The sequence below is a fragment of the Neofelis nebulosa genome, chromosome X (assembly GCF_028018385.1).
Source record: "Neofelis nebulosa isolate mNeoNeb1 chromosome X, mNeoNeb1.pri, whole genome shotgun sequence".
Lineage (NCBI taxonomy): Eukaryota > Metazoa > Chordata > Mammalia > Carnivora > Felidae > Neofelis > Neofelis nebulosa.
The window spans coordinates 36,671,489-36,699,437 of record NC_080800.1 but is presented as its reverse complement, the minus strand read 5'-3'; the positions used below and the strand labels follow the sequence as shown (position 1 = coordinate 36,699,437).

At 40.6% G+C, this 27,949-nt stretch overlaps 1 protein-coding gene and 1 non-coding gene across 4 annotated transcripts; one reads left to right on the top strand and one right to left on the bottom strand.

The window, feature by feature from the left end:
* Positions 1 to 1,628: 1,628 nt before the first annotated feature.
* TRNAK-CUU (transfer RNA lysine (anticodon CUU)) lies at positions 1,629 to 1,701 on the top strand. The gene has a single exon. It is a non-coding gene; the product is annotated as a tRNA-Lys (tRNA).
* Positions 1,702 to 9,264: 7,563 nt separating this feature from the next.
* On the bottom strand, positions 9,265 to 25,984 carry DDX3X (DEAD-box helicase 3 X-linked). 3 transcript variants are annotated; one of them, XM_058714774.1, is made up of 17 exons: positions 25,120 to 25,984; positions 21,979 to 22,036; positions 20,008 to 20,055; positions 18,101 to 18,233; positions 17,007 to 17,165; positions 16,829 to 16,928; positions 16,294 to 16,429; positions 14,968 to 15,053; positions 14,556 to 14,654; positions 14,286 to 14,446; positions 13,733 to 13,877; positions 13,510 to 13,654; positions 13,132 to 13,313; positions 12,928 to 13,045; positions 12,543 to 12,696; positions 12,081 to 12,238; positions 9,265 to 11,839 (listed from the first exon to the last, which is right to left on the bottom strand). In XM_058714774.1, exons 1-17 carry the CDS (start codon positions 25,162 to 25,164, stop codon positions 11,760 to 11,762), a joined length of 2,007 nt encoding a protein of 668 aa, XP_058570757.1. In that variant the 5' UTR covers positions 25,165 to 25,984; the 3' UTR covers positions 9,265 to 11,759. The 3 variants fall into 3 exon arrangements, with proteins under 3 accessions (XP_058570757.1, XP_058570759.1, XP_058570758.1); XM_058714776.1 differs by having other exon boundaries at positions 12,081 to 12,217; positions 25,120 to 25,983; XM_058714775.1 differs by having other exon boundaries at positions 12,081 to 12,220; positions 25,120 to 25,982.
* Positions 25,985 to 27,949: the final 1,965 nt, after the last annotated feature.

The window sequence follows — 27,949 nt, the reverse complement described above, 5'->3', positions numbered from 1 at the left end:
TATCAAGATATTCCTTCCTATGATAAGAAACTGAAACAGACAAAAAATAGCATTAAATTTCACTTTATATATTTATACCTTATTTCCCTCCAAAATTTGGAGGCAAGTTTCAGATGCCCGTGGAAGAAAATGAAAAAAGTTGGAAGAGACAAATGAGTAGGCTAAGATTCAACCGGGGTATGGTTAATAAATGCCACAGACTTCATTTCTAGGAGTAGGCCGAAGTGAAAACTTGTATAATTTTTGTTGCTCACAAGAGAAAAACATGTTTCTTAGAAACAAAGCCTATTTATGACACTGATACCCAAAATAAATTTATTCCCCAGGTCCTATTACAAGAAATACTGTTAGCATTGCAGATCTCTTAGAAATCCACCGAACAGGGATGCCTGGGCGGCCCAGTCAGTTAAGCCTCTGACTCTTAATTTCCGCTCAGGTTATGTCTTGAAGTTCATGGGGTCGAGCCCCACGTCCAGCTCCATGCTGACAGTGCAGAGCCTGGTTCAGATACTCTCTCTCTGCCCTTCCCCCACTCGCGCACACACGCTCTCTCTCAAAAATGAAAAAACATTAAAAAAAAGAAAAAGAAATCCACAGAATAAACAGACTTACAAATTGCACACGGTAGCTTCTGTGCCTCCTGTGAAAAAGAAGGCTTTGCCCGAGTGTATGCCAATTAAAGAAGTTCTACAGGAAGTCACCACAGTACAATCCAAGGACATCGTTCCCCTGATGAAAACTGACATTAAAATTTTGTTATTAAAATTCTGGGACATTATGGTAATTAAGTTCAACGCATGCCGAGAATTAATATTCAAGTAAGACTCCCAAGTACTCTCAAAATGATGAGTTTTAAGAAGATGAAACTAAAAAGGTGTAAGGTTTCTTCGAGATTAACTGAATATTGTATTTTCTGCATCGTTACTGACTTGACTTTTGGGAAGCCTCTGTCTCCGTTCCTAACAGGAAACTTTCCAGAAGGTGCTTACTGGATCAGAAGGGGAATGCCTGCATTAAATTTACATGCATTTTTAGGGTTGTCTTCAGCAGAAGGGTTGCTCTGAAATACCTAGGCTATCATGAGTAGCAGATGGGCTCCTTCATATATTCCTACATGAACTTCCTTCACAAAATGCCTTCCTTCACGGAGGCACCTGCTCCATGGACATGCTCCACACAAGGAGCTTAATCCTAGGATGAATAAATAGGAGTGCTCCGTGTAGGAAGTGGCAGATGATTTTTCCTGTTGGCTGGATATTCTGAGTTCACAACTTAAAAATATGTTTTAGACTCGGGGTGCCTGGGTGGCTCTGTTGGCTAAGTGTCCGATTCAATTTCAGCTCAGGTCATGATCTCACAGTTTGTGAGTTCGAGCCCTACATCGGGCTCTGTGCTGACAGCATGGAGTCTGCTTGGAATTCTCTCTTGTTCTCTGCCCCTCCCCCATTCACATTCTCTCTGTCTCTCTCAAAATAAAAATAAACTTAAAGATTTATAAATATATACATATGTTTTAGACTCAAAATAGTAAAGACGTCAATTCTCTCCCAAATTGATCTAGAGGTTCAGCACAATTACCATCAAAACCCCAGCCAGATTTTTTGTAAAGAAAATCTTATTCTAGGGGCGCTTGGCTGGCTCAGTTGGTAGAGCATGTGACTCTTGATCTCGGGGTTGTGAGTTCAAGCCCCACGTTGGGCATAGAGATTACTCAAAAAAAAAAAAAGAAAAAGAAAAAGAAAAAGAAAAAAAAAAAGGAAAGAAAAGAGGGCACCTGGGTGGCTCAATTAAGCGTCTGACTTTGGCTCAGGTCATGACCTCACAGTTCGTGAGTTCAGGTCCCACATTGGGCTCTGTGCTGACAAATTAGAGCCTGGAGACTGCTTCAGATTCTGTCTCTGTCTCTCTACCCCTCCTTTCCTCATGCACTGTTTCTCTCTGAAATATAAATAAAACATCAAATAATTTTTAAAAAAAGCTTATTCTAAAATTTATGTGAAATGACAAAGGAACTAGAATAACTAAAACAAATTTGAAAAAGAATAAAGTGGGAGGAATCACTCTACCAAATTTTAAGACTTACTATATAGCTAGAAGTAATGGAATCAGTATGGTATTGGTGGAGGGATAGACACATAGATCAATGAAATAGAAGAGAACCCAAAAGAGACCCACACAAGGATGGTCAACTGAGTTTTGACAAAGTTGCAAAGGCATTTCAACAAGGGAAGGAGAGTCTTTTCAACAAATGGTGCTAGAGCAACTGGACATCCATCGATTAAAAAGGGAACCTTAACCTAAACCTCACACCTTAAAAACGGATGCAAAGTGGATCATAGATTTCAATGTAAAATTATAAAATTATTAGGAAAAATAGAAAATCTTTAGGACCAAGGCTAAGCGAAGTATCCTTAGACATGACACCAAAATCACAATCCACAAAAGGAAACATTGGTGATTGGATTGCATCAAACTTAAAATTTTTTTTTAATTAATGAATTTTTTGTTTTGTTTTGAGAGAGAGACAGAGTGCAAGTGAGGGAGGAGCAGAGAGAGTGGGGGACAGAGGATATAAAGCAGGCTCTGTGCTGACAGCAGAAAGCCTGACACGGTGCTCAAACTCAAAAGCTGTGAGTCATGACCTGAACCAAAGTTGGACGCTTAACCAACTGAGCCACTCAGGCACCCCAAAATTTAAAATGTTTTTAAAAAATTAAAAATGGGTGTGCCTGGGTGACTCAGTAAGTTGAGTCTGACTCTTTTTTTTTAATGTTTTTTTTATGTTTTTTTTAATGTTTATTTTTGAGAGAGACAGCAATAGAGTGCAAATGGGGGAGGGGCAGAGAGAAAAGGAGACACAGAATCTGAAGCAGGCTCCAGGCTCTGAGCTATCAGCACAGAGCCCGATGCAGGGTTCGAACTCTCGAACCGTGAGATCATGACCTGAGCCAAAGTCAGATGCCCAACTGACTGAGCCACCTAGGTGCCCCAAGAATCTGACTCTTGATCTCAGCTCAGGTCATGATTTCACGGTTCATGAGTTGAAGCCCCTCGTTGGGCTCAGGACAGAGCCTGCTTGGGATTCTCTCTCCTTCTCTCTGCTCCTCCCCCCTTATGCTCTCTATCAAAATAAATAAAAACTTTTAAAAAATTTAAATGTTTGCTCTGCAAAAGACCCAGTTAAGAACAAAAATAAGCTGAGTGTCCATTAATAGATGAGTGGATAAAGAAGTGGTATATACAAAGGAATATTATTCAGCCATAAAAAAGAATGAAATCTTGCCATTTGCAACAACATGGATGGAACCAGAGTGTATTATGCTAAGTCAAATAAGCCAGTCAAATAAAGACAAATACTATATGATTTCACTCCTATGTGGAATATAAGAAGCAAAACAAACAAAGGGGAAAAAAAGAAAGACAAACCAAATGAGGATTAACAGGGAGGAGGTGGGAAGAGGGATGGGTGAAATAGGTGATGGGGATTAAGAGTACACTTACCTTTTTTTTTTTTAAAGTAATTTCTGCACCCAACATGGGGCTCGAACTCATGACCCTGAGATCAAGAGTCACATGTTTTTCTGACTGAGCCAGCCAGACATCCCAAGAGTACACTTACCTTGATGAGCACTGCAAGTGTTGAATCGTTATATTGTACACCTGACATTAAAATAATGCTGCATGTTAATTACATTGGAATTAAAATAAAATAATAATAAAAAGAAGATAAATAGACAAGCTACAGACCAGGAAAAGATATTTGCAAATCATACATCTGATAAAGGACTTGTACCTAGAATATATAGAAAACTCTCAAAACTCAGCAGTACAAAGCAAACAAACGAACAGAAACAGACTCCTAAATACAGAGATCTACTGGTTGCCAGAGGGGAGGGAGTTGGGGGGAATGAAGGAAATAGGTGAAGGGGATTAAGAGGTACAAACTTAGAGTTATAAAATAAATAAATCATAGGGATGAAAAGTAACAGCATTAGGGAATACTGTTGTAATGTTGTAATAACTTTGTATGGTGACAAAGGGTAACTACACTTACTGTGGTGAGCACTGTGAATGTCCAGAATTGTCAAATCCCCGAAACTAATGTAACATTGTATGTCAACTTTACTTCAATAACTTAAAAGAAACCTCAGCAGTAAAAAATAATCAATTATTTTACAAGGGGTCACAGACACAAACATTTATTTTACCAAAGAGAATATAAGGATGGCATATAAGTACATGAAAAGAAGTTCAACATCACTAGCCCATAGGGAAATGCAGATTAAGACCACAATGAGATGCCACCGTGCACCAATTAGAACAGCCAAAATAAAAATATGACAATACCAAACGCTGGTGAGGATGCACAGAAACTGGACCTCTCGTGCATCGCTGGTGGGAATGTAAAATGGTATAGCCACTCAGGAAAATGGGTTAGCAGGTTCTTAAAGTAAACATATACTTACCATGTGATCCAACAATTGCATTTATGCCAGAAAAATGAAAACTTATGTCCACACAAAAATCTGTACATGAATGTTCATAGCAACCTTGATTTGTAATGGTCAAAAACTGGAAATAAGCCAACTATCCTTCAACGACTGAATAAACAAAACTATGGAACATCCATACCACTCAGCAGTAAAGAAACAAACTATTTGCAACAACTTGGACAGCTCTCAAGGACATTCTGCTGAGTGACAACAAGCCAATCTCAAAAGGTCACATACTGCACAGTTCCATTTATGTTAACAATTTTGAAATGACATTTTAGAAATGGAAAACAGATGAGCGGTTGCCAGGGGTTAGTGACAGGGTGGAGAAGCAGGAAGGGGTGGGGGGCAGGTGTGACTATAAAGAGGTAACACGAGGGAGACTGTGGTGATAGAACAGTTCTTTGGAAGTTGCTATAGAAATCAACATGTAGTAAAACTGCATAGAAACACACACACACACACACACACACACACACACGGCACACACAAAACTGGTGAAGTCTGGATGAGGTCTGTGGATTGTACCAATGTCAATTTCCTGGTTTTGATGTACTAGTTATGCCAGATGTTACTAACAGGGGAAACTGCGTGAAAGGTACACATGATCTCTCTGTACTATTTCACAACTTCCTGTGAATTTATAATCATCTCAGACTAAAACAATTAAAAACTTATGTTTTGTTAGAAAATATAATTGTACAAAATTTGCTCAGTACAGGAAATTATGAAGCAGCAGAAAATCATTTCATTTCAACCAGAAACAAGAACTGTCACTATTTTTGCAGATTTCCTTCTAGTTTTCTACATATTTTCCAAATAGTTGAGCTCATTCTGCCCATGCCAGTTGAAACCTACTCCTTCCTCAACCCATTAGAGCAATTATTTTCTCTACATTGTTAATAATTGTAAATGGCAGCTCAGTATTCTGAGTACTATCTATAAAATTAAACTTTCAGCCCCAATTCTAGTTAGAAGGAACAGGGTGCACAAAAACCAAGGCAAAGGCAGACTGCAGGATGTGTCTGCACAATAGCATCATATTCAGCTACAGTATAAGGTATGGGAAATAAGTTAAAAGCTGCAAAGGTAGACTAGTACCACACCAAAGGACCAACTTAATAGACCATCATTAGCTTGATTGCAGTAACTATTTTAATTTGGAATATAGAGATGCTTCTGCTATGAAGTACCTGAAACACCATCATGGTAACTGGAAGTTTTGGAACAGATAATAGAAAGTAGAGAACAGCAGAGTCCGTACCTAAGCTTGCTGCATCAAAATTGCCTGGGGAAATTAGGAACAAAAGCAAATGCAAAACAGATTGCTGAGTGAACCCCAGGGATGGATTCTATTAGGAGAGTCGCCATAGAATCATTTCCCAGATTCTTCTGTTGCAACATCAAGTTGGGGAGCCACAAAAGAAAAACTAGGTTCCAAGAGGGCAAGGAGTACGTTTGAATTCATAGCTACATTCCCCAACACTCAGCAGACCCCAACCGGTTTTTCAATGAGCCCTAAATCAACCTTGGCACTCCAAATGTCTACCAGATAACCCACTAGATCCTATCAGGTGACTGGGTCCGGAATGGAGGTTCAGAGACCATTCTGCATTCAACTAATCCACTGATGTCAGGTAAATGAGATGGTCTGTTGAAAATTTAAGTGAGTATGGAGTAGAATTAAGAGTGAAAAAGGGAGCGCCTGGGTCCGACTTTGGCTCAGGTCATGATCTCATGGTTCGTGGGCTCGAGCCCCACATCGGGCTCTGTGCTGGCAGCTCAGGGCCTGGAGCCTGTTTCAAATTCTGTGTCTCCCTCTCTCTCTGCCCCTCCCCTGTTCATGCTCTGTCTGTCTCAAGAATAAATAAACATTAAAAAAAAAAGTTAAATGTCGGGGTGCCTGGCCAGCCCAGTCAGTAGAGCACACAATTCTTGATCTCAGGGTCATGAGTTCAAGTCTCATGTTGGGAATGGAGCCTATTAAAAAAAAAAAAAGGCAAAATGTCATCTTTGGTGCAACAAGGAAAACAGGAACCCTCAAATTATAAACCATGACTTATACCTGCTAACACAATAAAATCAGGACTGAAACTGGACACACATCCACAGAAAACCTTAAGTCAGAATACAGACATGTATCACAGCACTAACAGGCCCACCTAATGATCCTTTGAAGAGGGGAAAGGAAATTAGGGATATGGTCATGTCCCCAGAGGATAGAGATAGCGTCAGTACTTCCTTCTTTTTATTGCCAAACAGCATTCCATTCCATGTATACACATTTTGTTTGTCCCTCCACCAGCTGATTGGCATTTGGGTGGTTTCCACTCTTGGGTTATTGTGAATGCTATGAACATTCGCATGCAAATAGTAAGTTGTCGGCTTGTTTTCGTTTTTCCTGGGTAGAATTCTCCTAGGAGTGAAATTGCTGAGTCATGTGGTAATTCTATGTTTAACACCTGTTTTGAGACATCTCCTCCTCTTAATGTGCTTATCTGTTTTATGGTGTTTTCTCCCATAATAAACATGTTTCCAGGTCATGATCTACTCTTCCACACTATAATTAAACATAGTGTCCTGTGTCAAAATAATCCTATTTCAAAATTATCCTGAAGAAAACTCGGTCAAGTTTTTCCCAAGGGGGAGGTGGGAATCAACAACGAAAATGAGGAAAGAAATGGAGAACAGTCACTATACAGGAAACCACATTAGAAACAGACTAAACATGCTGAAAAATAGATCAACTGAAATGAGGGCAAGATACGAAGCAAAGCAGGTTTCAACATATCCGGAATCGTGTTCAGTGAGAAGAGAAAAAAGCCTGAGATATTCCTAAAATGCAGTGAATGGAATTTCTGCTTTTCAGTGGGAAGGCAGGTAAGACCAGTGTCAACACCCAGATATCTTAGTTACTTCAAAGAGTAAGTCTGTGATCGGTCTAACTAGGTCACTTAGGAGCATAGGGGCAAGGGAAACAAGCCACCCGTCATAGAAAAAAAACAATTATATAGGTTCAAGCAGACACTGAACAATTTTCAAACATGGTTCCTAGAAGTCATTTTTGAAAAAAATTATGTGGTGTTGAAATTCAGCCAAGAGATGGTTAGAGCAAACCATTACCGAAACCAAACATTAATGAGTGGGGGAGGCAGACAGTGACAATAGCATTTAAGTATATATTTAAACAAATCGCTTAAACTACAAAAATTTAAAAAAAAAACTACAAAAATTAACATAGTATGCAAATAAACCTGACTACTATAATCTTAATACTGCTAGACTAGAAATAATCTCAATTAAGAATTAGTTCCCCCAGATAGCTTGTGTTCACTTTTTTTTGTGTGTTTATTTTTGAAAGAGACAGAGTGCGAGTGGGAGAAGGCAGATAGGGAGACACAGAATCTGAAGCAGGCCCCAGGCTCTGAGCTGTCAGCACAGAGCCCGACGCAGGGCTGGAACTCACAAACCATGAGATCACAACCTGAGCCGAAGCTGGACGCTTAACTGAGCCACACAGGTGCCCGCACCCCTCTTTTATCAGTGACTTTGAACCATCCTTAGAATCCAATTTCACTCCATTAACTTTTCCATCTAGCTGTCCTAACATAACCTCTTTCCACACTTTTGAGAGTGCAAGTGGGGGAGCGGCAGAAAAAGAGGATCTGAAGCGGGCCCCGCACTTAGAGCAGCAAGCCTGATGTGGGGCTTGAACTCATGAAATGAGAGATCATGATCTGAGCCTAAGACAGTCAACCGACAGCCACCCAGGTGCCCCTCTTTCCACACTTTTGTCTAAACTCCTACTTCCCTTCCCTCTTTCCATTCTCCAAAACTAATATGGCATATTAGGCTTCAAAATTCTGCCCTATAAATTTAGTCTTGCTACTTTGAGATGACTAACTCTGAACAATGATACCGATCCAGAATCAAGTATTTCTTTACAATACCAAAAAGAAAAAAGAAAAAAATTGCTCATCATACCGTAAAGAACTCAAAAAAGCTGTATCAAGTACTTTCCTTAGGTTTAATCATAGCCACCTACCAACATTTGACCATGTTTGACCCCCAAAACAGGAGTCCTTTCATATGGTTCAACCTAATTGCTTACAAAGTGCCTATCCAGTTCTGGTTCACATACCGTCTGTTATTGGTAGCAGCTGCCCGCAGCAGTAATGGATGCCAGCAAAGAAACTGAAGGGGGTAAGGGGGTAGCTATGCCAGACATCTCTATCATCATAACCCCAAATACTTTTAAAAAGTAGGCTCCACTCCCGTACCTACGTGAGGCCTGAACTCCCAACCCTGAGCCTGAGTCGCATGCTCTACCAACTGAGCCAGCCAGGCACCCCACCCCCCACCACCACCACCAAATATTTTGGATCCCTTAGCATTCACCATCACTTAGATTACTAGTCCATTTGACTTTTACCCAACATTCTTCCACCGTCTAAATGTCCTTCAAATCAAGTGCTTCCAAGAACGAAAGATTCCCACCCATATTGAGTTTAAGTACAAACTGATTTGCAATACAATGCAATACGTCCACGTAAGGACGGCCTAGATTTCCATTAGAGCAATCTTTTTTTTCACCTTCACCTTTTATTACAAATCCTTATGGCATCAGTCATTCTGTCTCCCAAGAGGCATCTCAAAATTAGCACTCGACAGCAAAACCAAAAAAATTACACCTTACAATTCTTCAGGCAAGAGCACAACTTTATTTTCACCTATAATAATAAACCACAATTGACAACAACAAAGGAGACTGTGCAGTTCAACTTTTTATTTTAATAAAATCAGAATATGCACAGCACATGCAGTGCTAGCATCTAAACTAATACAATAAGCAATTACTAAAGCTACAGTGACTTGAGGTTCAATCTTTACATTCAGCAAGTTTAAATCCATTCTTATGTGATTTTTGAAACCTTATTAACTGAAAACATTGCTTGCTGATAAAACTTGCTCAAATGCTATCGCTGAATGTACAAGTCACTGAATATGCCAATACAACAAAGATAACCACATGTTTGAGGATAGCAATGTGCCAGACATTCACTGAAAAAAAAAAAAAAATACACACAACTAAACAAAACTCACGCAACAAACATCTGAGAATCTGGACACTTCTTATCAGTGTTTTGAAGTGTTTCATTAATATCTTAAGACAAGTGTATCAAAACCTTGGCATGATTTAATTTCAAGTCGCCAATTTTGTTTTTACTAACATCAGAAAGTTATGGCTACACTGCCAATGCCGGGTCTGCTTAATTTGACTTAAGAGTTTAATATGACTTAACATTAAAAGCTCACACTACCCCGAAATATATAATTTCACGCATACGGTGACATTCAACATTCAAGTGCCAGTGTTTTTGTACTGTCTTTTGGTCAAGTTTCTTTAAACTTTCAAAGAATCACTTTTAGGCTTACAAAAATAAATATTTGTCAAAATGTTCAATAAATATTACATAAAACTAGCAGCAAAAAGTATCTAGAAATCTGTCGTGTGCAAATAGTTTTCTTCCCAACTATTATTCCCGTGGTCCCAAATAAATTTTAGAATCTAGTCCCATCCCCTTCCTAGACAAGCTGCGTTCAACAATCTCCAAGAGACAAAATAAGATTGGAAGTTTAAGGACACGCACACAAGACATATATATAAAATTCTCTGAATGTGCAATAAAAGAAGTACTTTGTAAAAAGTTATGGGCAAAATGTACAAGGGCCTAAACCTAGACTAATTGAAATAGCACCATAACAAATGACCTCAATACTGTCAAGTGCACCTACTTAATAAAAGTTTTAGAACAAGGCACAATACACTTGAAAATCTATTGCACTTTAGGAAATTTTTGCCGTCTTCCTATGCCACTGTAAAAAGATTGAGCGTTTTGATCACCGCATTCTGGCCACAAAATTAGCACAGAATTCAGAGTGGCAGAGGCATTTTAGTGGTGGACAATGCTCATCTTTGGCCAGATTTAGCATAAACAGACTATAAATACAATGGAAACCTATGCAACTAAAACTGACTACAACTGCACTGTATAGCAGAATTGACACCTTGTGCAGTTATGTACATATTTCCAACCTGTGTGATCTCAAAGATTTCAGTTTGTTACTCTTCTGGAGCCATTTTTACAAAGTCTATAGTAAGCCAGTTTAACATCTCAACGCAGCTTGAACAGAGTAATGTGAATCGGCATTTAAAATAAAGCCTGCTGCATTAATTCTTCCTGTTCATACCCTCTTGACCAAAAAACATCAACACTAGCATGCGTTATTAGACCAAAAATCACCCAGGGCCCCAATGAGGGCTGGTCATTGCTGTGGTCAGCCATTCTACCATTTCAATTTCATTTATGGCAGGCATTTAAAAAGTCTAAGTAGATGAATTCTCCTAAAAACCTATTTCAAGTTATCAGACCTTTAAACTTTCCCTGTAATATGCCCACATTTGGCTAGCTCATAATTAATGATCTGCCTAAACATTGAAAGAGGAATTGCTGTATTTACTTGCATTAACTTTGAAAACAGTGCTTTGAATGTATGCATGTATTCATACATCACCTCATCATGACTGGAATGGCTTGTTTAAAGACTATCAGGTTCTAAATACCTATCCAGGATAGAGTGAGCAAATCAGAACTTTAACTTAATACAGTTTGCCACATTAGAAACTAATTCCGTTAATATGCTTCAAGACGTTTGTTGTTTATTTTCCCCCAATCTGCAAGTATCAGAAAGCCCTAATGCAGGCTACCGCATAAGTTTTTTCCTTATAATATTTATGGATGAATCGATGATTCCTGTTAAGTTGTATCACACCTGTGTGCCAAGGTTTGATTTTAGCCCAAGTTCAGTAAATTTATTTTGTCAAAACAATTGATATCTTGAGCATTACTGAGCCAACAGGACATCAAAATAAAAAGTTGTCTAAAGTTAAAGGCACAGTACATTAACAAACAAATGATCCTCAGTCACAAAATTATAAATGCAGTTTGGGATGGGGGTTGGCGGGAGGGGAGTTAATCCAAACTACAGCAATGAAGTCTTCGAACCACCTTCTGAACAGGGCTGCTGATTGTTCCTTTCATCTTTTCATGTGACCTTGAGCTCCCTTAAAAAAAAAATTTCAGTGGAGAATCACAGCTGGTAATGTACTGCGAGTTCTTGAAGCTACACAAGGTATAGTCTGGCTAAGTTACATGTGGTTTCCATATTAGCTTGTTTGGCAGGGTGACCTGCTGTAAAGCAGGTTCAGTTACCCCACCAGTCAACCCCCTGGGAGTTATAATTTCCTCCGTATCCATCACTGTTATAAAAGCCTCCGTAGCCACCTAATGAGAGATGTGAAAAAGAGAGAAATTAATTAAGTCATCCACTGTTAAATACAACCATTCCCCTCCTTAAGTACTTTGACATCAAATTATGAATTCCCCTCCTTAAGTACTTTGACATCAAATTATGAAAAGCAATCTATGGGGCCAAACTTCTCCAGTGTTTTTAACTATGCTTTGAAAAAAGAGGACTACAAGAAGAAGCCCTCCCCAAAGACAGGAGGTGAAAAATGAACATCACCTCCACCAAACCCTCTGCTGCTGCCGTGGCCGCCTCCTCCGCTGCGGCTGCTGCTGGCGCGGCTGCTGCTGAAGCTGGAACTGCTGGCCCCGCTGCTTTGTCGATAGTCTCGGGCACCGAAGCCTCCGCTGAATCTACTACTGCAACGACAGAATGTGCTGGTGGTTCGAAGGAAGAGGAGATCCCACCAGACAAGCCAGTTCTTGTTAAAACCTCCCGATGGTCAATTTCTGATTTTTCGATTCAAATGATTCCCCATCCAGCCCTGTTTTCCCTAATGCGATCTTAAAGACTGTAGCCCATAAACAGCTGGCGTTAACTTTGTGACAACCCCTTCTAACACCCCTTCCCCAAATGATCCAGGCAACCGAAGAAAATAAAGCCTGTTCCACTAAGTACTTGAAAAGTTAACTTTGGACACAGCACCCACCCCATTCTTTACATGCCACCCGTATGCCTCACCTCTTAGACCGTCCACGACTGCTACCCTTGTAGTGGTGTTCGTAAGCCATGTTTTCTAACCAAGACGGCACTTCTTGTTTAGCTTCAACAAGAAGATCCAACAAATCCTTGGTAATATTTATGTTCCTCTCATTAAAGAATGAGGTGGCGAGGCCTAAACCAGTCCCAAAAAGTACATAAATTAAAGTCTTCCATAAGAGCACAGTATTCTTACTTTCCTACATAGAATAGTAAGTAGAACACTGAAAAGACCACAAGTCACTTCTATTGCTAAGATAGATTTTAACAGCATTCCTTAGTAACAGAGTTCTCAAATTAAGATCCTGAAAAGTTCTTTGCTACATCCCACTGAAAAAACCACCAGACCATCAATCTGAACACTTACCAAGGTTTCCTACACGTCCTGTACGGCCAATGCGATGTACGTACTCCTCAATATCACTTGGCAAGTCAAAATTGATAACATGTTTCACATTTGAAATGTCCAGTCCTCTTGCTGCTACCTAGAAAATAACTTTTGTTACACATGGCACACTTGAAGCCAAAGTTGAACAGCGGCAACTTGAAAATACACTTGTATTATACATACGGCTGTAGCCACTAGAATTGGGCTTTTTCCTGAGCGGAACTGGTGAAGAGCCTCTTCTCGGTCTCTCTGAGATCGGTCTCCGTGGATGCTGGTACAAGCATACCCTTCATGGTACAAGAAATCCTCCAGAGAATCTGCACCCTTTTTGGTCTCCACAAACACTAATGTCAGCGAATCCTTGCCTAATTGTGAAAAATTACCAGATATTTGTCTTTAATAGGGACTTAGTTCTCTTAACATTTAGTCAACATCTAAACAGAGACAAATAAATATACTTTTAATGGGATGTTTTAAATGGGGAGGAAAACCAATAAAGGTGATCCAAATGGATTCCCATTACCTGAGCCAGAGTGACACTAAAATTATTCGTAATTTTACCTGTTGCATTCAGAAGATCAAGCAAAAAGGACCGTTTGTCAGACTCTTCCACCCAAACAACTTTCTGTGTGATGTTCTCAGAGGTAGAGCCAACTCTTCCTACAGCCAAAAAGATATACTCATCCAAGAAATCACGAGCAAGCATCTGAAAAGAAAAAATTATCATCATCTACTGAGACCAACAAATTCCTCAGTAAATAAAACTTGCAGCATCACACAGTACCTGTATTTCCTTAGGGAAAGTAGCACTAAACATCATAGTGTGACGAACTCCCTTTGGAGGCATGGTATCTTGTTCAACTATTCTACGTATCTGAGGTTCAAACCCCATATCCAACATCCGATCAGCTTCATCTAACACCAAGTATCTGTCATAAAAATATTCAGTTTAGAATTTGAGAAGAAAAGATAGTTTTAGTACAGCTGTTTTCTATATACAATCATATATTCACTGATGGTTAAATTCCTCACACTGCAGATTTAACACACGTACACGAGACAAAGCACAGGACTTGTGCCACAAAACAAATCATTCACAAGCACACAGCAAAACTAGCTCTTACTACTTCTGACTCCGTCCCAGTCCAATCATTCTCAGCCTCTACTAAAAGGTCACCAATTTATCAACATTAAAACTACAATCAGCATCTCATAAAAGAGGGCTAAAATGAATCACTTCTGGATCTTAAAATTTAAACAATGCTGGTAAGTACTACAAAATGAATGGCCAGTAATTTAAAAGATATTACATTTTATGCATTTAAAAATTAACATACTTGCAGAAGTCCAATCCAATCTTTCCTCTTTCCATCATATCTACTAGACGTCCTGGAGTAGCTACTAACAAGTGGCATCCACGCTCTAAGTCTCGAATCTGCTGACCAATATCAGCACCACCATAAACCACGCAAGGTCGAACTCTAGATCGGTATGAAAACTACAAGCAAAGAAATTTTTACAATTTCAAGGCCAACACTTTTTCATAGTCCTAAAACAGTTCAATAGAATCAACGAGAAAGCTAAAAATCCCTGAAATGTGTACTTACTTTTCTAGCTTCCTCATAGATCTGTACTGCCAATTCTCTGGTTGGTGCTAATACCAAGGAGATTGGGTACTGTTTGCGACGCCCATACCTTCCATTTTCCTAAAAAATAATTTAAAAGTTCAACTCTTAACATCCTCTTTTAAAGGTCCATTACGACATAATTCCCTTCTGTAGTTTACAGATTACACTTGAAAACTGTTTTTCATTAAATAATTTGGAATAAGTAGATGTGCCATTTAGAAAGTTCTCAACAGCTATCTACAAAGTTCTACAATAATGGTACATTTCGGGGAGCCTGGCAGGTTCAGTCACTACAGTGTACAGCTCTTGATTTCAGGGTAGTGAGGTTAAGCCCCAAGTTGGCCATAAAACTTACTTAAAAGTATAAATGTCCCACATAACAAATATTTACCTTCATGGCCCTCAAAGCTTCGCCTGGACCATCTGAATAAATCTGACTCAAGATGGGCAAAAGAAATGCTGCAGTTTTTCCAGACCCTGTTTAAGAGAAAGCATATTCAGAGAAGGACTGCTTATTATTTTTGAATAAATATTGGTAGAGGACGGTTTTTTAACTGCCCTATTACTAATTAGTGGTTTTACTTTATACCCCAATAAATTTTCTAAAAACAGCTAAGTTAAAAATACCAAGAAATGACTTCTTTGACCCATCTGTAACAGAAGTCAGCAAACTAAGGTCCTATGTATCTTTGTAAATAAAGCTTTATTGGAATACAACCACGCCCAATAACTTACACGGGATCTACAGGTGCTTTCACACTATGACAGCAGAAACGAGTAGATTGGCAACAGAGACTACGTGGCCCATAAAAACCAAAAATGTTTATTTTGCTTCCTTACAGAGAAAGTATACCAAACTCTGATCAATAACAATGTAGTGTTCACTTATTTGCGTTTGTAAAAAGAACAGAAATTTTCCCTCAAAAATGATGTCAATTTCAATTTGTAACACATATATACAGACATACTGTATATATTCTGGTGTACAAAGGATGAAATTTTCACTCTTCCATAAGGAAGCAAAGATATCAGATAATTATATTTATTTTTAATGGGGGGGGGGGGGCAGTTGCCACCCTCCTTCAAATTGGTCAAACTTACAGACACAGCAAAACTTGTGCTCAATTTAGAGGCTATAAACCATCCCCATTCCCAAAAAGTGGGAAGTGCTTCTTTACCATGAAGGTACCTTTCTTTCCCTTGGCCACATTCCTATGGATCACAGACTATTCTGATCTTACAATTCTTACTGATCTCACGATTTGGGAGTTCGAGCCCCACATCGAGCTCTGCACTGACAGTGAGGAGCCTGCTTAGGATTCTCTCCCTCTCTCTCCAACCCTCCCCTGTTCGTGTCCTCTCCCTCTCTAAATTAATAAACTTAAAAAAAAAATGTTATAGTGCTAATTTCCCACCATTGCAATGACAATAATCTAACCCTGTTGCAACAGTTAACAGGCTGAGGGCTTTCTATAGGCCTCCCCAAGATGCCCTAATGGGAACACTAAAGATAACAAAATCCAAAGGTCTGTAAGACAAGAAATACCAGCCAACTACTCCATACCTGTATCAAAATATACCAGTTAGGCTATGTCTAGGACTCAAACTTCCCCATGAAACTTAGATATCCCATGTGGTTTTTTTGGTACTAGTTGTACAAGGGTAATCCCAATTAAGTTATTCTTTATAACTTTTTACTTTTATTAAGTAGACTTACCTGTTTGGGCACAAGCCATCAAGTCTCTTTTCTCTTTGATAATAGGAATAGCATGCTTTTGTACTGGAGTTGGGCGAGTATAACGAGTAAGCTCAATGTTTCCCATAATAATTTCTCCCATCTCAACATCACTGAACTGTCAAGAAATTCAATGGGGTTAAATTGCTAGAAATGCTATCCTGGAGCCATTTTTGTTTTACACTAATACAATAACAGGGAGGAAAAACCCTAACACCTGATTTGTACTTTATAGCTGCTTTAAATAAAACTACATTATATTTTGAAGAAAACCAGTCCTCCAGGCTTAATCTACACTGAAGAAGTCTGGGGTCCTCCTACATTTGACGCATTTTCTATTTCTAATTATTAGTAATGGTGACACTTAACATTCCACAAATCAATCAGGCAGGTTTTTAATGTAACTCAAGGATTATTCAAGTAGGTATGATCTATATTTGCTTTTTGAAAGCCCACCTTATTTTGATGTGCTGTGAGAAGATTTACACTTCTTAAAAAGTCAAGCAAAAATACTTACACTTTCAATGTGTGGAGGACAGTTGTTGCCTGTTGCCTCAACTGGAATGTCATCATATTTCTCAAAGTTAATCCCAGTGTTTCCTCCAGAAAAGAGTTCCCTGAAATCAAGATTGGTTAAGTTTGTTATATTAGCTAATGAGGCTTTATCACAATTAACATACGTTTCAAAAACTTACTGTTCCAAGCGTTCACTTGGTGGGAGTGGTTTTGACCAATCATCTTCATCTGATTTGTCACACCAGCGACTATTTCCACCACGTTCAAATTTGCCAAAGCCACTTCTGTCACCACGGCTGCCAATGCCGTCATAGTCACTCCGTCCACGATCATCAAACCTGAACAGCATAAGAAACTAATCAGAATCATTTAACCATTATCAGATTACTGTCACTACTCTAGAACCGTACTTGGAGAGAAGCTGAATGACTCATCACGGCTCACTTTTATTTGACAAATAAGGTCCTCTAATTAATCACATCAAATGTACCATTTACATAGCTTTACTTTCTAAAGGAAGTATCCTTGATTTCTATAAAATTATACAGCCTACACAGGCCTCATACACGCTGAAATTAAGAACCAAGTCTTAAATATTTGGTATCAGCACATAACTTGTACTTTCATTTAAAGTTCTCATCCAAATACATTTTAGTGGTAGGAAAAATAGCACACCAAATATCAATTGTCCCAGTTACAACTAGGATGTCATTTAAAAGGACAATCAATTCACCTGTGTGACAGACTGTGGATAAAAGGTAGAAAATAATCCTTACCTGAATTAAGATGTTTTTAGTTTTAGGCCTGTTTGCGAAAAATCAGGACACACAGGACTAACCACAGCTATTAGGCGCATGAGGTCAGTTCACCACTTGTGTAATCAAAGATATAAGGTGTTTAAAATTGTCATAAAGAATACCCACAAAAATCTCAACCAAATTAGGCCATTCACTAAATAAACTTACTGCTTTAAATATAAATAAAGCTAGATTAATTACAAAAATAACTGATTTCATTATGTCCAGGGGCATGTTCTTATTCTCCTCTAATTTCTATGGAACAAATTCAACTTAGTTCTAAGACCTCTTACAGCTAAGAAAACACGATTACACAGATATAATGCTTATTAACACATCCAAATAGGGGGTCTGTTAAGGGGGAAAAAAAGCATCATGCTTCATAGTAAGAGTACAAGAACAAGCATTTACCAAAATAAAGACCAATTCCTAAATTTCATATACACAAGGTGAAAAGATCAATAAAAATCACATACCTTCCCCTTGATCCACTTCCACGATCACTAAAGAAACTAGACTTCCCTCGTGAATCACTACGAGATCCAAAACTGCTGTATGCATCCTTATCTTTACTAGAACTCCACCCTGAACTGTCTTTATCGTAGAATCCTTCAATAAAAAAAAGCAAACCCATTTTATTGTATTAAATAGAAATTTACAATACCTAGGTTTCTGAATTTGAAGCCCTCCACTAATTTTATCTTATCTCTGTGAACTAAAAGGACAATGGAAATATTCCTATCATGGTACTAGAAGAGAACCAAGATTTAGAGCTGGTTTACAATGGCACACAGAATTTTTTAGATTTTCTCCACTGGAAAATACTGTGCACTAAACCAAGCAACTTAACAGTCTAAAAATGTTCTAAATGAATACCACCTCTAAAAAGGTCAATAGCTTTGCCTATAAACAATGATTATGGTATAGTTATATGACCACCACAATTAAATCCATTCGTTTTATAGGCATGAACAAGTTTACTGGGAAACAGTTATTGTTTCAGTGTTTCTCAGAGGTGATATTTAAGACATTCCTAAAGGTGTCAGATTACCTGATTTAATACATTATTTTCCAATTTCAATAGTAAAAAGTAGTACAATGCTCCATTCGCATGAAATACAGACAAGAATCAGGAATACGAGGAAAATCTTCATCCCTACACTGTTAGTGTGGACAGATTCCTAGGGTACAAACTATAAACATTCAGTAAGAGGGAATGAGAAAGGTGTAAATTAGCCCAAGAGGTAGAGGGTTTAAAGACGAATAAATTAAACAGATTAAACGTTTAAAAGTTAAGTTACTTTCCTTCAGCCTTAAGCCTCTACCATTAGCCGCCAGCCAGGTGATCAACACCTCAGCAAGCAATAGAGTCGAATTAGATTTCTAACAGCCCTTTCAGTTCTGAAAGGTCTGTGATACTGCCCCTTCCCTTTGATCTGTCACTGCAATGAAGAGGGAAAAGCACTAAATATACATGGGGGCCAGTTTCAGCTAGAACACTAGAATGAGAACCCATGACAATAAAGACAAACTCTGCAGGTAACTAAGAAAAATGATATGATAGTTACGAAATTATAATACAGATTTTATATACATGTATTGCCAGGGACAGTGAAGCTAATATATATAGACTGCATATGCACATGGAGGAATGATAGCAAATCACATGCTCCTGTGGACTTCTGCACCCTTCCAATTCTGCCTTCTTTATCTTTCTTCTTCTTGACCTTTAAATAGTTTTCCAAACCTTCACTTTTCCTCCAAATCTCAGATCACCTATTTCACAGAATATACAGCACCCAAACAATTGTCCCATAATGAGGTATCCACTAGTTATGACATTACAAACACAACCAGAAAAGACCAGGCGTTGTGATACATTTTAGACAAAACTTTTCAAATGAAGCACTTAAGGGCAAGGAGATGAAACCAGAGACTCACTCCCAACTTACTGGGAGCATGCCCAATGCTATAATCTGTTACCTAATCTGCAATAACACATCTTTCTTTTGACAGCTCTGCAAAACAGAAATAACTGGGTTATTACTGTGCAGTTTGGTTTACACAGTAGGACACCCACTCACCTTTTTCAAATTGAAATCATGATATCAATGATTACAAACACAGATTACAAAGTACAACACTAGTAAACTGTACAAAACCATGCCCTTGGCCAGAGGAATCTGACATAGGAAATAGAGAATTTTCCACTGTGTGACTTTAGAGGAGTTTTTTCAGAGTAAGTCCTAATAATTTGAACCAATTCTGACAGAGGCACAGGAGAGCACAATGTTCACAGACTTCCCAAAGTGCCTCATTTTTCCCTAGGCTCTGACTTCTAAACAACAAGAATTAGGTCTACCAAGTTGCTCACAAGACTTACCTTTAGTAGCTTCTCTGTTCCTTAAGTGAGGAGGAATATAGCGTCCTTCTAAAAGAAAGAATATAAAATTAAATGCCAAAACTTAAAGCTTTTTACCAAAATTTGCACTATTAAAAAAACGGTCCTGGGGGCACCTGAGTGGCTCAGTTGGTTATGTATCCAACTCTTGGTTTCCGCTGAGGTCATGACCTCATGGTTCATGGGTTCAAGCCTTGTGTCGGGCTCTGCACTCATGGTGCAGAGCCTGTTTGGGATGGTCTCTCTCTCTCTGCCCCTCCCCTCCCCACACTTTCTCTAAATAAAGAAATAAAGCTTTTTTAAAAAATGTAAAAAAAGGTCCTAGAAAAAAAATTTAGTATCTAGCCTACCAGTCTGACTTACTTGGAAATGGGGGAGGGGGATGAGTCTACTTTTATTTTAAATGGGTTATTGCCTTTTAAGAACTTTAAAAGGGGAGGGGAGGAGGAAAAAAGTTTGGTAAATAAAAATTTGACTTGGAACCTAATCATTGAAATCCACAAATATAACTTGCTACTAGTGGTTAATACAACACAATTTTTTTTAAAGGCCTGCTACTATTTGAGAACTGTCAGCAATAGTTACAACGAAAGTATAACTGTAACAACCTAAAACTGCTATGTAATAAATCCTGCAATTAGCCACTAAGAGGCTTTTTTGTTTCTAACCTGGTAAGTTGCAATGGGGAAATGATTTCAAGGAATTGAGAGTTTTAATTTGGGGCTTGCCAGAGTCTACAGTCAACTGCTGTTGCTTACAGAAGTCTGCAGGCAAGAAATACAGCCTAGATAATGGATGAGAAGCAAAAGCAAATAATGTATATCCACCAAGTAAAAGAAAGTCAACCTGCTTTATTACTAATAAATCTGCAATTTAACTGTCTCTTCCACTTTTGGGTTGAACTAAATATTAAAGATCTCTATCAGGATGATCAACTCGTAAGAGATCTTTAGCATGACAAATAAAGTCAAATCTAAAAAATACCAAGCAACTTTGTGCCCAGAGGCCTTTCTTCCCTAAAAATGAGGTCACATCCTTTACCACGTAACACAATGAAAAAACGCTTTCAGACCCTACAGCCTGTACCCATTTGCCCCCTCCCTCTTTTTTTGGTGGGAGTTAATAGGAAGAGATCGATCCTGAAGGGACCCAAAGCAGGTCTACTGCCAAATAATAAATCCCTACACCTTAATACTAATCTCTAACAAGTTTCAAACAAAACAAAACAACTCTCTGAAAAAATAAAATGAAATAAAACTTTTATATCTAACTTCTTTCCCAGACAATGATACAATTCAGCATTTAAAATCCTAACCACCACTTCAAGATCCGGTATAGCTTTGTTCTATCAGTAAGTCTCATGTTCCTCACAGGAAAGGGTTAGCTATAGCTGATGAACAAGAACGTTCCCTTTATTGGGGCTCAGTCAGTTAAGCGTCCAACTCCAGCTCGGGAGTTGAGCCCCACATCCGGCTCTGTGCTGACAGTGAGGAGCCTGCTAGGGATTGATTCTAGCTCTCTCTCTGCCCCTCCCCCACTTGTGCTTTTCTCTCTCAAAATAAACTTAAAAAAAAAAAAGAATATTTCTTTTATTGAATTTAATTCTGGTAGATTCACTCTAATAGGGATAAACCCATGCCCACTACCTCTAAGCGGGGTCAAGATTCATAATGGACATAATCAAATTCTTCCAAAGGTAATTTGTGTTGTATCAAGTTCTTTTTAATGATTATTTTTATTCAGAAAATGAGTCCCTTTTATTATTACCCAAAGGCCACAATGCTTTAAGAGTGATCACTAAGTACACTACATAATTTTACTTAACACTGACTACGTAGTAACTCTACACAGTAAAAACTGGAAGGGAAACTCTTAAGCTTTAAAATAAGTCCAATGGAACATTAAGTTATTAAAGCTCTAATATTCAAGTAATCCATAAAATGATTTACTTACTGCTTGCTGTACTTCCTCCACTCTGATTATCTGAAGAGTTCAGGTCTAGGCCAGCAAACTAGGAGAAGAGAGTTAAATGGTTAGCTGCCCGTGTGCTGAAATATTATGAAGAGAAAACTAGTCCTTCTCTGTAGCATTGACTAGCACTAGTTGCCCTGCCTGCTTCATGGAGCTGATGTGAAACTCTTAATAAGAGTTTTAACGAAGAATGCGTTTTGAAAACTGTAAAATTCTAAGCAAACAGAAAATAGCACAAACTGCTTATACTATGGAAAGCAGCACACTAACATGCTGGTGTTATCCAGTAGAAACTGGGTCAAAATTTAAGTGATTCAATTCAAAGTGAATTTTCCCTGTAACATTTTCTAAAGTAAAAGCTCCAAGAAATTAAAATTATTTTAAAATGTCAAATAGGAAAACGATTTATTTTTACTCCCATCATATTTGATAAATGTTCCTAATACCACCAACTTTCTACTTGGAATTACTTTGAACCTATAGAGCACACCTGAAAAACAGAACAAAATTTTAATTGACCATTTCTTAGTTTTTTATCCCTAAGTATTGCACAAGTATTTTTAATTAGGGTAGCACTCTGATGAACAACTCTGTGGGGGCACCTGGATGGTCATGATCTCAAGGTTCAAGCCCTGCATCGGACTGTGCACTGTGACAGTGCCGAGTTGGCTTGGGATTCTTTCTCCCCCTCTCTGCCCCTCCCATACTCTCTCTCAAAATAAACAAACTTAAAAAAAAAAACAAAAACAAACCTCTGTGAAGTAGGTACCACCTATTTATTCTCCCATTTTTAAGATTGAGATTAAGCTCAGAAGACTTTGGACGTAAATGGCATAACTGGCATTGAATGCTTTTAAACAGTAGGACACATTTCACTGTCTTTAATCTCGATTTCTACTCACCCCCTTACACTAGAAGCTCAAAGCCTCAACATTCCACAAAAAGCCCTGCTATGTTCATCACATTCTGTAGTGACCAGGAAGTACTTGCAAGCAATATCCGGGGAAAAAAACTACACCTGTCAAAAAACTTTTAAGAAAGCCACAAAAGACATCACACAGTACTGATGCCACCTGTTTGCAAAAGTAGTATAAATCTTCTGTTAAAAGCTCAAAATTGATACTGTCAAATTGTAAGCACCATCAATGGAGTCACTGAAAATTGGAAGGAGATGCTAAATCTTAATAAAAAAAAGAAAGTAAGTACAAGACTTTTAGGCACCTCGCTTCCATAATTTGCATTAGCAAAAACACGGCCATGCTTTCTGTTATTCAAGAGACTGATACTTTAAAGCACAAGAGGAACAACTCTTTTTGCACTTGTTACAGTGTAAGTTTTGTTATTAATTTTACACTTGGCAACATGAACCATAAAGCAGGATACTGTAAACTGTTAGGATTACATTGTTGCAATTTTGTTTTCAATTTGCTTGCTGCTTAATTCTAACGAGTCTACATACTTTTTGAATTATATCACAAATTTAAATAAGACTCATTCCTGCCTATAATCTTTTTAAATTGGCACCACCTATATACAAAATGTTAAAAATGGGGATAGCCTGTGCTGTTGACAACAGATTTTCTATGTGCTTCATTCAACATATGACGTATCAGCAATTTGAAGGATTTAATACAATTCATTAATGGAAGAAAAAAACGCTCCATTTATTGACAAGGAACAAGAAACAGATCGTTAAATCTGCAAAAATATATTACACACGACTACGTTAAAAATCCATCAATTTGTGTCACTAAACTTCGTTTCAGGATTGTTCTGGAGTTTGGGGTAAGCAAAAGTTTACTTAAAGGTCTCCAAACATCCCACCGAAAAGCTTATCTGTAGCATGGTGCCTCTACTGCAGAAGGATCCAGACTTTCTGCCACCGAAGCCCATCCTCCGTTAATCTACCCCCAAACCCTTAGAAGAGAGGATTCCGGTTAAGATGACAGACCCAGAGCTCTAACCTATTTCACAATCTCACTCCACAGGCAGCAACAAGTCAACAACAAAACTGTTTATTTCCCCCAAACTACATTCCGGGTATTTTTCCTGCGGCCGATTCCTGGATCAAACGTCACTAACACGGGAACAGTCATACAACCCGTGGTACCACCCAAAACAACGCGCGGCCCTCGGCTAAAGCGCCACTCACTATGTGGAGCAAGTAAGGAAAAGGGGCCACTCCAGGTCTCTAACCTCCCGGATGTCTCCCCGCCGCGTCCAATCTCTATCTAGAGCCCAGCGCTACCGCGCACGCAGAGACCCACTCCCCCCCCCCTTCCCCCCACTCCTCCCCGAATCTTCTGCGTCACAAAACTTTCCACTCCGGAAACGCGGCCTCAGCGGCCGCGGCACCCAGCGTGCGATGGCCCCTGCGGAAACCGGGCTCGAGCAAAAAGGCCTGCGGAAGGAAGCCCGGGAGGAACAAGATGTCCATTCCATCCTTCTTTCCAGGCCCACGCCGGCCCGGGACCCGCTCTCTCCCGCTAGTGGGCCGCAGCGCCACCCAGCCACCCAGCCCCACACAAAGAAGGCCGCCGCCATTACCCCCAGAGAAGGCCACCCCCCGCGCTGCCCCCTTCCACATTCCAGGGCTGCGTCCCTCCTGCTCACACGGGCGCACACACACCGCTGCTGCCGCGCGCGGACACACGCGCACGCACACACACACACGAACGCCGCAGGGTCTCTGGGACAGGAATCCAGGCTGCGAGCGCAAAGAGAATCGAAAGCCCTCGAGGCCAAAAGGGTCCCCATTCGCGCACTGCCGCGCCACTCACCTCCCCCCCACCACCCATGGGTCACAAACCAGTCTAGGTTCGCGCGTGCGCGTCTCCGCGAGAGCGCGCGCACCCCCTCCCCCTCCGCCCGCCTGCGCACGCACACACAAAAGCCGCCATTGTGCTCGGCCCGGGGACAATACCGCGGGCCAAGCCGGGGCCCCGGCCCGAGCGATAGCCATAACCAGCATTCCTACCACCTCCCCGTTCCTCCATAGCCCCAAATCACTGACACTGGCCAGCCCGAAGTATGCAGGAGATGGGAACTAAGCGTGCCAGTTAGCGCTGCGCCATAAGCCAAGTTAGGTCCAGCAACCACCCCGGTAGGCTCCTTGCACCTCACCTGCTGGTCCAGCCCGAGCGCATTTTCCACCGCCACATGACTCATCCCTGAAGAGTACCGAGAACTCGGAGTCTTCCGCTGCTAAGCGAGTGTGTTTGGTTCACCGCAATGGCCCTCTCACGGGAGAACTGCGGCTCTGGAACGCACGGCGCGGCCACCGATCTAATATACCCACTCGAAGGGCTCCTACGTCAGCACGTAAGACGTAGCCCCTCCCTCTCACACCCGAACCCCTCCTGCTGCTGTGACTTCTGCCTAGCTACTGCGCGTTCGTTTAGTCCAAACCTCGCGTGATTTCCTCAGCAGTCCCATCCCTGGCTCTTCGTCCTACCTTGGAGCTCAGAGCGCCAAATGCTGCCCTAGTTCGCCTGAGCTTCAGTTCTCCTGTCCTCCGCTAATACCCTAGACTAAGTCTTTGAGTTCTTGAGATCTCGCGATAACTCGTCGTGTCCCCTTTTGCGCCTGCTAGGAGGTCTTAAGATTTAACCTAGGCTTCTTTCCCTTTTATCTCCTTATGCCCCTAGTTTTTGCTGTTCCTTTCAACTGCGCACTCGCTCATTTCTCTCAGTCCTTGGACTTGGAGATGTCGGGAGATTTCTCCGAAGTAGTCAGCCCTCGTTCTTCCATGGGCGGCCTCCTTGAAATCGGGAGTTAGGCGAAAAAAAGCCCGAAGCCGGGAGGACGGCGGGTCACGTGGCCGCAGGTGTCGCTCTCGGTGGCCATTTTGTGGAGCAAACCTTGGCCTGAATTGAGTGCACGGAGTGCGGGGGGAGGAGGGGGGAGAGAGGACCTAAGGGGAAAGAGGGGCAAAGGAGGAGGGAAGAAGCGGAAAAGGGGGAGGAGGAGGAGGAAGGAGGGCGGAATGGTGACCGGAGCTGTGGTCGGGATCTGGGGGACCTGTGCTGGTGGCGGGACACTTAACTGCGCGGTTGCCTAGGCAGCAGGGGCGCCGCCTAGGAACGCAATAGCCCCTCCTGATCCACCCTCCTGACGCGAGCGCGCTCCTCGCGCTCCACCCCCCCCCCCCACCCGCGGTGAGGAAACAATGAGACAATCAAGCGCTGAACTTGAGCCGTCGCTAGCGTACCCTCCCGGGACCCCGAGTCCCCGGCCGTCCGTGGGAACAACGGCTACATTAACCCCTTAGTTTCCTCCCGCGGGGCGTTCAGCGGCTCAGGGCCAGTGGCCTCCAGTGCGCTGCTTCCCCCAAAGCTAGGGGACCCTGAGGCTTGCAAACGGCTTTCCTAGGGAGTGGGCACTGTCTGTGGCTGGGCTCAGTCAAGGCCTGCGGGAGGAAATGCTAAGGCGTTATCGGCTTGGGGTGGGGATGACCCTCAGGCCACTGCGGTGGATGAGGAATGGGAGGAAATGGGTTTCTGCCGTAGGAGGAACCCCTTCTTTAGCCCCCTCCGAAGCAAGCCACCCCTAGTCTTGCTTGAGTGCCACAGGCCCTTAAATAGAAGAAAATGTCTTGACTAATAGATCCCTGGCTTTAAGTGAGAAGCCGCGTATACGTGCTTCTTTTAAACGCTGTTCCCCTCTCTTCTAACCCTCGGACTGACAAATAATACGCGGTTTTTTCACCATCCCTCAAAGGGTCTTCTGCCAGAATTCAAATAGCTCGGGCTCGTCACATACATTACCACATAACTTCTCTCCCTTTCCAATTTTTAAAGTTGAAACTGAAATTCTGACGAGATCGGGAGATAATATTAACACTTGTGTCCTGAGGCCAGTTGCTTAACTGCTTTGGGTCTCCGTTTCCTCATCTATATAAGGAGTCAGCTGGACTACATAACCCTGTAAAAGACTCAGTTCCTTTTTATGTCTACTGTTTGTTACCGCCCCCCCTTAACCGTGCCGAAATAACAAATCCTATCTAATATAACCTAAACCTAACAACACAATTTCAAAAAACGTTATCTCACTGTAGAACAGAAACAAAACGATGGTAAACAATGCTCCCGCACAAGGACACTAACGTGATAGACACCTGCCCAGCATAGTCACAAATGCAAACTGAAAGTGTTTTCGCAACTCAAGTACCAGGAGCAGCGTTGCCGTTGGTGCCCTGCTTTTCCAAAATGATGAACTCTGTTTGAAACAAAACAATACAATCTTTTCTCCATTGTTACGGTATTTACAATACTAGAGAATTCGGGGTGTATCTAAAACTGAGCAAAAATATTTTGGTTTATATGTAAAATAGTGTTCCAGGCTTTAAATCATGATGAACTAGTTTTTCACTTTCGATTCTTTGCAGTAGGGGACTGACCAGCATTGTAGAACAACTAGCATGCCTGGTCCCTGACTCTAACTGCCAGTAGCCATGCTAGTCATGGTGACAACCAAAAATGCAGATTTCCACAATGCCCCCTTGAGAACCATTAAGTTTAGTGATCCTTAAGTCCCCTTTTGGCCCTGAAATTCGTGAATTCTCACGGAGAATTAGGTGTTTCTGTTTGGTTTGGCTTCAGCTTCCTTTTCATATAGACCAGGGTAAACGGATTCAAAAGGTAATGGTTCTGACAGTTCAAACTGCATCTAGCAACAATGGGATGTACTGATATCCCTGGTCCTGGACTTTCTTTTACTTTTCAGTACAGCCAACATACAGGGTACTGCCATGGGAATACTTAAAAAGAATTAAAATATACAGCAGTTTCCTATTTTCAATTAACCCCTGCTCATAGGCATACTCAGTTCAAACCACCAGGGTGTTTTGTTAATCGATATGTTATCACTGGAATATCAAATTGGAAAGGAAGCAGGGAAACATACAAAGCTTTGTCTCCAAACACATTCACTCTGAAAAAGAATGATGTGCGCA

What these genes read in the sequence shown, in the direction of transcription:
- DDX3X (XM_058714774.1), bottom strand. Translation starts at nt 25,164, where the DNA reads ATGAGTCATGTGGCGGTGGAAAATGCGCTCGGGCTGGACCAGCAG. An exon ending in CGCTCGGGCTGGACCAGCAG is followed by an intron (nt 22,037 to 25,119) that starts GTGAGGTGCAAG and finishes CTCTTCTCCTAG; the next exon opens with TTTGCTGGCCTAGACCTGAA. An exon ending in TGATCTTCTGAATGCAACAG is followed by an intron (nt 13,314 to 13,509) that starts GTAAAATTACGA and finishes TTTCACAATTAG; the next exon opens with GCAAGGATTCGCTGACATTA.